Here is an 11377-nt window from a genome sequence, read left to right on the forward strand (position 1 = left end):
CAAAAGTCACTGTGTTCCCATGTAGTTAGGAGCCTCCATGAAAGACAATGAGGCAGTTCAAAGTCCTGTAGCAGTTCGCCTTTTAAAATTATTCAGACTTTTCCACAAGAAATAATTAAGATCCTACAAAGTGGATTATTTTTTTTACAGACTTCCATTTTCATGTATTTCAACTGGTCTGTTGTACTTTCGGTGGTGATTATGTTTTATTTTTCTGTCATAATCACCTTTGAGACACCTTTAAGTAATCAAAATAGTTTTGCAAAACTGAAATTATTTGTTTCTATTAGAATTTGGTTTGTCACAAAGCTAGTTTGTTGTTGTTTGGGTTTTTTTTCTAGGAATAACAAAAATCTAAAAAAGATGTAAAACACCTTTTTTGCTACAACCTTATTGCATACACTAACTCTATTCTATGCATTTCTCACAGTACACTACTATTTTATGGGAACTGTATTCTACAAAAGAACGGTGATTTTATGGAAAAAGTGTGGGCTTGAAACACAGCGTTTCTATTTTCATGATTTCATGGAGTTTGCATGGAAAGGCTATTCAGTGATGTGCAGTAATTATGATGAAGACTTCTGGAAAATATATCCAGTCAAGAATCGATATTTCAAAGGACTAATTATGGTTGCTTTTTTAAGTGCTTTAATGGTTCTCCATTCATAATCCCCTATCAATGGAAAATGTATTTCTGATTGGTTTATTGAATTAAAATGTTGGGATAAAAGGAAGAATGGTGACTGCATAATTTAAAGATCTAGAATCTTGGTTTCATAAAGACAAATGACATGTATGCTTACACTGTACCTTGGGCTTTTATACATTGGGTTTATGTATGTTGGGAAAAGGGCTGGACAGGGGAGAAGTAGTCACTCGTGTTCTACAGGGGGCAGTTTGCTAATGGCAGGCTGGTGTAACAAAGCCAGGCCAATATCCATCCCTGTCACGGGTAACTTTTTTTAATCTGAAGGTCTAGAAAGCAAATATGAATAGTGATAAGCAGCAAAATGAGGTCTGCATCGCTCAGAGCTTTTGAGAACAATTTTTCAAGCACTGATCTTAGCTTTCTTCAGTGAAATGTGTGTATGCTGTAGTAATATTCAGCTATGAAGTAAATATCAAATGGGTTTGCCACACAGGAATCATTACTGATTCTAGCTGCGTTACTCATGAAGAGAAAGTGTCTTTATTTTTGAATAAGCCTGCTAATTCTGGCAAATTTCCCACTTTAAAAATCGGGTGGTTCTGGAATCTGAAGTCTAATTCTGAAATGTGCTTCTTGTCTCTACCTATAATGGTGGTGGTACCCATCTGTGGAAGAAATACCTTAATTACTGTGTGGTGTAGTTGTCTGGAAGTGATGCGTTAATTTTTGCGAGTGTTAAAGTACTGATTTAATCTCTTTGGGGTTGTTTTTTGGGTTTCTTTTCTCTTTTGGTTTGGTTTGGGTTTTATTGTATGGTATTGTCTCGGTACTTTGAATGTTGTCCATTTTTTCCCAGGGGCTTAGACATGTTGATTACCCAAGTGAGAAACAGATGCCATGGGGAGAGGCAGTCTTTCAAACCTTTAGTCCCCTCAAGAGCTGTAACTATGAAGCTGGAGACGTTGCACTAGATCATTTATTCAGTGATATTCCACTGGGGCCTGTGAGTTGTTCGCTGTGATTGCTGCTGCTGTTATAAAGTAGGTGGGGATTTAGTCTTGGCAGCAGTTGTGCTTCTTCAGGGAGTAGCATCTCATCCTCAGGGCAATTTGCAGCAATCGAGACTGGAGGTACACAGACTGGAGGTTTGATTCCAGCAAATTGTTCTTCCTTCTGTTATTAAAAAAAAATTAATTTAAAAAATATTTCTTATCCTAAAAGCAAAAAAAAAAAAAAATTACAATTACAGTCAATGGAATTATTGCCTACCAAGTGAGAAGGTATTTTTCCCAGTAGATGTATAGACTGGATCCAGCAATTCAGTCGAATAAAGAGTTTATTCAGAACTCCCTTTTAATAGGTGTACAGCACAATTGGTTAACAGAGAGCGCCAGCTAGAGAAAATTAAAAGCATGGTGAACTCTCTGGAATTATACTTTGATAATATGACTATGGAAGATAAAGGGTGAATTTTGACTATGTAAAGTTGCTTAACTTTTTCTGAAGACACTGCTTTGTTTCTGAAATAGATGTGCAATCACATCCTCAAAATAAACTTGCTTCCTTTCTTATTGGAAAGAATTATTTCAGAAATTGGATAGTTGGTACCAGTGCCAGGATGGTTTTGCTTTGAAAGATAAATTGTGCAGAAATAAAATGCAGGGTGGATTCTCAGAGCCTGGGGTTGGCTATTGTTACCAAAGACAAAAAAATGTTTCCCAATTGCTCTTTTTTATTATTCACAGAGAGGACGCAGTATGCTACAACCAAGGAATAGAGATCAGATAGTATCAGCAGAATTTCTGTGACTTTCACTTTTTGCTTTTTGGCTATTAAACTTTTCAGTTAAAAGGGTAATGAGTTCCAAGTACAATAAACTTTGTGATAGTTACAGAGTTTAGAAATGATAATGCATATATCTTCAAAAGTAAAAAAACAACCCTTTTTTTGTAATAAAATCTATAATATTTTATGTAATTAATATTTTTACATAATCCCTTAATTCATGTGACACACTTTAGAGACAATCCAGTGGTGTTTCCTTTGTAAATGAAGATAACCCCATAAATGAAAACAAATAAAAATTTACGAAAAGGAAGGGATTATGACTTAAAAGATGTAAAAGTAATGTAAATCATTAATTTTAACAAAGGTTGTTGTCCTGCAGTTAATTATGTCCTTACTGGCTCTGTGTAATTTTATAGAAGATAATTGGATTCTGGATCAATATAAAGAAGTACTCATGGGGATTCAGTAATACTAAGGCCAGAATCTGTTAATCCTCTTCTAATCAGAGCATGATTAAATGGGAGAATTACATGTAGTACATGACTTGAGATCAGCAGTAAACAACTGAGAAGGAGAGTTATGGTGAGAGTAGACAACTGGGAAGCAAGGAAGGCCTTGAGGGATGGTTGAAATGTAAGCTTATTTCAGTCAAACAGCAAGATACGCATTTTAGAAAGAATTTCAAATTTTATCACTGACTAGATAAAATGTTAGAAAAACTACAACTGCTTTTTGAACCAAACGTGCACAAGCTAAAACCAGATCTGTTCAAATGCATTACTTAGATTTGGATGATGAAATGAATTTAGTTGGATTATTAGTTGAAATATAACTGGTGGCCCTACTAAACCATGGTTTAGAATTTCTTAATAGCAGAATGACATAATGAATGGCAAATTGAGTTAAAACTGATTCAAGTAATTCAATCGACAATTTCCCAACATACTACTTTCCGCAAGAATTAAACCTGCTGTTACCGACTACTAACAGAAAAGCAAAATTAATGTTAGCGATAAATGCTGGAAGGTCAGACTGAGGGCTGAATACTGGTAGACTGTTTCAGATATGTTTTGTCATGGCTACTGCTTGCAAGTTTTAAAAAATGATTTCAGCTTTAGCAGTGGAGAAATAAAGTTTAAGCAAATTGGCTAGTGCTACGGAAGGCATGTATGTCAGTCTGGATCAAAATTCAGAAGTTTTAATTTTATTTGTTCCTGGACCATTCCTGGCTTTAGAATGACGTTGTGTGCAGTTCCCTTCAGCAGCTGGGGTGGCCGTGTATGTAAGAAGTCACTGCCCTCAGCAAACCCAGTTTACAGTGCTTTTTTGATTATATATGCCACAGGTGAGCACTAGGAGTCATACCAGCTCCCTCTTCTATAGAATATTCAGAATTTGTCTTTCTGTGCTTTGTTCTGCTTGCGATTGCTTTTGAGATGAGTGCAGTGAAAAAGAATTTCTAGCCACCCTGTCTTTCTAAACTTAATACTGCAGATGTATTCCGGAAATTTCCAGGATGAAAGTAAATGCACTGGTAATGCAGAATATTGCTGCTTTGTAGAATAATCAGTTTCCTAGCTTGATGCCTTCGTTGCTATTGAGTCAGATTTCAAGGCACGGAGCATATGCTGCAGTTGGTGTTTTGTCATGCAAGTGAAATACATCATATAAAATCAAATTTCCTTTGAAAGATTTGGCATAAACTGTAGGTAGGAATCTATTATTAAATCCTCTTTCTCCTCGGTGTTGTATCAGTTAAGAGATAAAACGAAGGAAACTGTTTAAAGGAAATTTAACCTGCAGAATTTGAAATCTTCTATGTAAAGTATCCTTTTCCCTCCAGAAGCATAAATCACTTCAGGAAACTTACTAACAGTAGGGCAGCCAGTGTGGAAGTAATTTATCCACAGCTTAAAAGAATCCACATCTGGGAAGGCTAAAATTTTGGAGTACCATTTCCCAACAATTTAGGACAGGAAGGGGGAAGTGTCTTTCCCAAAGGGAAACTGCTGGATTACATGTATTTTAAGGAAAATAATTACTTGTAGTGAAATTTTTCCAGGACATTGAGGTGAAGTGAACACCCACTGCAGAAGTGGCTATCACAAAGTCTCATGTAAAGTTTTTAAGTCTCATGTAAAAAAATTCTCTCTCAGGCAGCGTGTTATCACCTTAGGACAGGTTGTTTTACAGGATTAGAGATGAGAACAGTATTTGCCCAATCTCCCACATTACAGAACACACTGGAGTCTTCTTAATTTAGAGACTGAAAATGCCAGGTTACATTTGGGGGTCATATATGCCAGTAAATAACCAATCCAGGACTGTTCCTGAAAACTTTGGTGATTTCTTTTCACGAGAGCTGCGTTAAAGTATTATGAAATACTTCAAACAGAACCTTATCTGCTTGAAGTCAGCACAAAATCAATCCGGAGCTCATTCTCCCTGGGACGTTCGAAGCTGAATGCCTGGGATCGATGGTACAGAACTCAGCAGAGTGTTCTTGTTATCTTTCAGTAGAACTGAGACCCATCTGAATAGTCAAACGGTTGTGACAAGAACAGCGGGATTTTAGCCAAGGCAAAATGCTAAGTGAAACGTTAAACCAGCAGGGAGAGGTTTCAGTCTATATGGATATGGTGTTGGGAAAATTGTGGAACAGATTTTAACATTGTCATATATGAAATCTATTAAGTATGGACTTTCAAATACAGAGCTCATCTTTTATAAAAAAAAGATAATTATGGTGTGAATGGAACTATATTAAGTATTGATCACTTAAAACTATAGGTGCTGAATTTCAGATTAGATCTAAATTATGCTTTAAGAAGTAAATAAAATTTGGCACATTGAAAATAAATGGGTCAAGTAATTATGGTATAGAAACAGTATCATTGCAAAATGTTACGGGTGGACCTTTAAATCCCAAGCATCTGCATTAGATGTATGGTTATTTGATCCTATCCATCTACATTTGACAGTTAATGTTCCTGAAATTTCCAGGAGTTTTGTGACCTTGTCTTTGGAATTTGGCCCAATGTTCCCATGGTCCTAAACTATTTGGAAGACAATGTCTTCTCATATCTTGCTTAGATCTTAATGGGTGCTTGAGGAATATTTTATCCAGAAGAAGAAAAATCCTCTTTTTCTTCTTCTGTGAAGATGCTTTTCTGTAATCATACTGTCAAATTCAGAGAGCTTGAGAATACACAAAATCAAAATATCAGAAAAAGAGAAATATTGGTAAAGGGAGTCAGAAGATCAGCCAAAACAGTGCCTGATTGTCAGCTCCATGAAAAATGCAGGCTGGTGCACTTAGCCTTCTAAGCAGTCATTCAGCTGTGAGTCTGTAAAAAAGCAGATGTCCAGTTTAAAGCCAGAAGATGACATGCATCATCCCATCTTTAAACCAGCTGGAACATATTAATGGCATCAGATGCACAAGAAAATTCCCTTAGAGCCGCGTGGAATGCCTAGCAGGGGAGGTGAAGATTACCAATAGGCCTGATCGTGCTATTCCAGTCTGGAAATTAATCTGTGCAGCTACCGCTGTAAGCGCTGGCTTCCTTTCCCTTCTGAAGTTAGGTAGGACATTTGACAGATTAGATTTGGGAAGATGTAGTATCATTCCTGACATGCTTTATGCAAGGCGAAGTGATCCGTAGAGATAGCCATGGAGGTTTTCATCGCTTCAGCGCAAGAATATGTGAAGAGAAATGTTATCTGTGAGCTCTCTGCACCTTAGCTGGTAGCCTGCATGGCTCGGGTATTTGTTACTCAGAAAGGGAATATGAGAAGGAGACCAGTGCAGAAGTGGTGTAGGTGTCATTTAAACCTCATTATAAAGTTCCAGTGAGTACGTGCAGATTTTGAAGTCTATTTTAAAACATGTGGAATGCGTTTATACTCAAGCTGGTTTTGGGAATCTCTCCTATTATTTGTGCTAAGTAGCCTTGCTACATAAATGCTTTGTTTTTAAAAATGAGGGGGGAAAAAAACCATATTAAGATATCTTTTCAGTGCAGTGCTGCTCCTGAAAGCATCATCTTGCTTGGTGTAGATGAGCCAAGATCTTTTCTGCCCTGCCAGGAAAAGAGAAATCATCTTCACAGTATCATCCCTTAGTAATTCCATATTCTTTTGAACCAGTATTTTAGATAAGACCTTCTCTGTTACTGTCCTGCCTCTAGTAGTAGTAATTTATTAGATGCTTCAGAGGGATTGCTTCTGAAAATAGAAGCATAATAGAAAAAAATGTCCATAATACAAATTTATTCCTCCTCAGATGGGCTTATGTCTTGTGAAGCCCAAAAGCTAACATTGACCTTATTTTTGCTTTGTTCCTATTACACAGCTTGCAAGCCCAGTTGCTTTGTGTAGTGACTCAGTAACACCATAATTCCAAAACTTAATGGCATTTCTTATATTTAGCTGTTGAAGGACTTAGCAACCAAATAAATCCAGCAATACTTACACCTTCCATAGTGTTCCTCAGTAGGAGTTGCCAGCTCTTTCATCTGTTGTATCCTGTTAGTGCAGGCTGCGTCTTTTAAACGTGGAAAGTGTTTGGGCACAGTTCAAGTCAGCAGAGCTACGAGACCTTACACCATGATCAAAGTTATTTCTTTACACTGCATCTAGTAGAAGGATGTATTCTCAATATTAGGACAACTGGATGACTCATGTTCTGTCAATGCAAACGACTTGTTGTAATTTGTCATTAGTATGATAATTAGTATGATATATTTAGAAATTAGTATCTCTTAAACCAGCTTGAAAGGAGAATCGGAGATCTTCCTCAAAGGGCATAGAATAATAGATTAAAGAGATCAAGAGTACAATTAAGTCAATTAATGTTAAAATAAACATTTTGGAGAAGAAGAATAGCATTTTACACCACAGCCATGCAAACAGCAGTTAAAATTAAGCCAATGTTCGGCTGCAGTAGGAAGATGTAAACATGAAGCATAATATAATCCCATTAAATGTTAGCTGTAATTTAGTAGGCTGGAGTCGTGCTGGGCTAGCAGGGCTGAGGAAGCTTTCTGCCCTTTCTCAGCTATTGCTCAGCTGATTTGTTTGGAGTTTGATCTAATTCCTGTGGATGTGGAAAAAAAAAAGGCAAGTATTACTGATGTGGAATATCTGCATTATTAATGTGAGGCTGCACTGTAGCTAAAGCACTAAAATAACATTGCATTACTTAGAATGTTAAAGCTTTCTATTTAATGAAAAGACGTTAACCCTTGAGAAGACCCTGGAGCAATTTGATGGAAACAGTATGAAATTGGGGGGGGGGGGGGGGGGGGGGTTGTCCTTTTGTTTGCGTTTGCCCCCTTTTCCATATCAAAAAGTTCCTGATTGCGATGATTATACGTTGATACTTAATTTTCTTGCACAGAACTGTACATACCACTTTGTGGAACAAACACAAATAAAAGGTTTCAAAGGCAGCTGTGGGATTTAACCACTAAGTCTCCTGGGATTGTGTGGCTAAATGTGCTCGTCAGGCACTTGTGTGTACAGTGGCAAAAAATTTAGAAATGTTTTAGGTAAGGCATGTTGGATAAGACTGTTTATTTCAAAAAGCCAGCTGGTTTACATGGAAAAAAGGAAATAAATATGAAGTGGAAGCCTTTACTCAGGTCTGCCTTTGTACCTTTAAACATTTGGGGGGGTGGTGGGGTGGTGGTGTTGGGCAGCAGCACACCTCAGCTGCAGAAATCATGTTGGTAACTGGTGGTGCAAATCATGACATCAGCCCATTCTTCATCCTTCCTTTCTTGTTGCTTGTTGAAAGGGGCAGACCAGCTTCATCTGCCTTTGCTGTAACAAGTGCCTAGCAGGTTGCCATGTCACACCTGATGCAAAATGAGCTTTTTGGGGCCTGAATTTTAATCCAGGGTTAGCCTGGGATTGTAGTGACTTTGTGTGAGCAGTTCTAGAGAACAGGCCTAGAACCTAACCGTTGTGATTTTAGAAGTGCTGTACCAGAAGGAAACTTTGAGGTTAAAAAAATCAGACATAACTCGGGTGTTTTTTGAATTTTTAAAGCCCTTCCGTGGATTCAGTTATTTCTTTTCTTCTTGTCCTGTAAACCGTGGGCTGTGATTGCTCATTGCAGTTCCGGACAGTGAACTGCAACTTCAAGTCATCCTTTCTTAGTTTGCTAGAGAATTAATCTCTAGTCAAGTGAAAATAATATCTCAGCAGGGATCTGGTATTGGAGGCCAGTTCAAGTCAAGGAGCATCTGTTCTGCCCCAGTGGAAGCTCCGTGTTACTCCTCCTTCACCTTCGAGTTGGCTGGCATGAGAGTTTTTGTTCTAGAGGTGTACAAATTCATACTAAGTAGTGATTTTTAATGCAGTCTTTCTAAAAATTCTAAAAAATGCTAAATTAATAACATTTTATATTCATCTTTGAGATCTACTGTGTAGTTGCCTCCTTGGTAGATTGATAAGTCTCCCTGATGGAGGCGGAGGGATATCCCAGCTGAGTATCTACGGTTAGGACCTCAGAGAAGGTTGCAATGTTGCAAACTGCTGAAGCCAGAAGATATGTAACTCTGCTTATGGTTTTTTTGTTTTTAATTGTTCTGTTAGGTGCAAACCACAGAAAGAAAAGAGATTCACAAGGGACTTCAGACAACTCTCGTGAGCAGAGCTCTCACAAAATGAAGACCAGCAGAAGCTTTAATCTTCCTGGTGTGAGAGAGAACCCTGGAACAGAGCTCCCTGTGAACAGGATAATCGATGTGGATGGAGTCAAACTGGAAGACACAGGCGCACGCTCCTGTGATGATTCTGAAGGGAACCTCAGCTTTGAAGGTTACATCTCTGAACTGAGATCTTGCCAAGGAAGGATAAGAACTGGGGTTTATGGGACGTCAGACCTTCCATTTCTGATTACTGTCAAGAGTGAGAAGAATAAGGGCACTGAGAATCAGTATAAAGCTACTTTTGTTTAAATCTCTGTTTGTAATTAAGAGTTCTGGTATTTTTGCTTGGCATCAGCAGCAATGGAGATATGCCTTAGAGACATGTTTCTGCAAGTTATAAGTTGTTTTCAGTACTCAGTTGCCTTCAACGAGCCTGCCAGACTGTCTTTTCTGATATGAGTTAGAACTTGTAGAATGAAAAAAAAAATAGAAATTCAATGGAAGTATCGAGCTATTTGGTTTTGTTCTCTTACCATTTCTGTATCATTTTCCCTGGGATGATTCCATTGCACAGTGCAATTAAAATTATTATTTCCACCCCTACCTTTCTTGTCTTTATTGAAGACAAATTCACTTTAAATACCCTATCCAAACTTTTTATTTCAGATAATTTCACTTTAATCTTATAATGTTTCTTCCTGGTCTGCGCGATTCCTTGAGTGTTGGTAGACTTTTGAAGTGGAAGTAGAATCAGTTACTGGTGTAAAAAGATGAGGATTATTTTCTTAATATCTTTCTATCTGACTCATAATGTTTGGGAAGAAATCCAGGTGGAACTCAGTCTTGTTCAATGTGTTGTCTGGATGGATATAGGCAATAGGACCATTGTTACACAAGCAGTAAGAAGCAAAAAAACAAGCTGTGAATTTCCCGTGCTGGGAATAATAGCTGCTCTCATAGGCAAAACTGGTGACGTTTTCATACCAGAAATGTATGTACTAATCACATAGTGGCAGGAGGGTCATTTGGGTCCCTCCTCATCACCACTCTTTCAGCTTCAGGGGAAGGTGGATTTTGTTATTGCTCTTTCAAGAAGTGGTTAAGTGCCCCCTGTTCTTCTTGTTGTTAATTCTAGTTTCAGTTAATCTTCTGGCTTTCCTGGAGTTTTGAGAAAGACTACTGAACATGCTGCTTTTGCCACCCACTCCTTTTCCTCCTTTCCCGTTTCTACAGAAGAGGTTGTGAGTCTGGACATGCAGAAGGAAATGCAAAGAAGTGAAAGTGCTGGATCTCTGTTCATCAGTGTGAGACAATGATGAGTGTGTGTATTGAGACCTGCTGGTGGTTCACTGCTTTGAAGTTATTGTGAGACTTAAGTCCTGTTGCACAGCTCCAAGAATGCAGATCCACACAGGCAGTAAGTCTAAAGCATCGCAGTAAATATTTCGTTAACTTCTCTTTCTTTGCTCCTAAAGCATACCAAGACTCGTGAATTTTCTGAATAGCCAGCAATACTGGAGGCAGTCACTTATTTTCTTAAACTCAAATCTGTAAGATGAGGAAGAGATACGTGGGATTTTATAACAGTAAAGTAAGATTCCTAAAGCTTAAGCATTATACATCAAATACTACAGTGATATAAGTGGACACAACAGCCATTAGCTTTAATTCTTTTCTACTGATTAATGATTTTGCTCTTAATGTTGAGGAAAGCCCTTGCTAACATTAGGCTCAGCTCTGCGTGTGACTGAATGAGGATATATACTATGAAAATAGCTGTTCTTTTAAAATTTTTCAAGATTAAAACTAATTCAAGAGTCATGCTAAAATCTTAATGGTTTACCGATACCAGATACTTGGGGAAACATGGTGGGCAGAGCTGGGAGTGAGCGAACGGGCCTGGAGGCCAATGGAACTGGGTACCACACTGGAATGGGCTGTGCTGTTACAATACGACCATAGCATACTGAATGTAGTCTGACCTTGCAAGCAGTCTGACTTTACCTATGCAGAGGATAAAGGGGACAATTTCTATACTGATCCATAAGATATGTTGTTTTGTATCATACTATATAGCATCTGTGTGGGACACAACATAACAAAACAGTCATAGCCCAACAATGTGAAAATATTCAAGTATCTATTTTAAAGTATTTTTCCTGCTTCTATTTTTTTTCTTTTTTTTCTTTTTTGTAGTATTTTGCTAATAATTGCCCATGAGAGGATATTTCTTTGCACAGATAAATGGCCACAATTTTTTCCTATCTTCCAGAAAATT

The 11377-nt window shown here is 37.8% G+C and overlaps 1 protein-coding gene across 2 annotated transcripts in view; it reads left to right on the forward strand.

Annotated features, from left to right (window-relative positions):
• RGS12 (regulator of G protein signaling 12) overlaps positions 1-9679 on the forward strand; it is an 87931-nt gene extending 78252 nt beyond the window's left edge. For both annotated transcript variants that reach the window (XM_040593014.1, XM_040593016.1), the window contains exon 18: positions 9044-9679. In XM_040593014.1, coding sequence (XP_040448948.1) covers positions 9044-9408 — 365 coding nt within the window. In that variant the 3' untranslated portion in view covers positions 9409-9679. The remainder of the gene's footprint in view (positions 1-9043) is intronic.
• Positions 9680-11377: the final 1698 nt, after the last annotated feature.

The sequence above is a fragment of the Falco naumanni genome, chromosome 1, assembly GCF_017639655.2.
Source record: "Falco naumanni isolate bFalNau1 chromosome 1, bFalNau1.pat, whole genome shotgun sequence".
In the NCBI taxonomy this organism is placed as follows: domain Eukaryota; kingdom Metazoa; phylum Chordata; class Aves; order Falconiformes; family Falconidae; genus Falco; species Falco naumanni.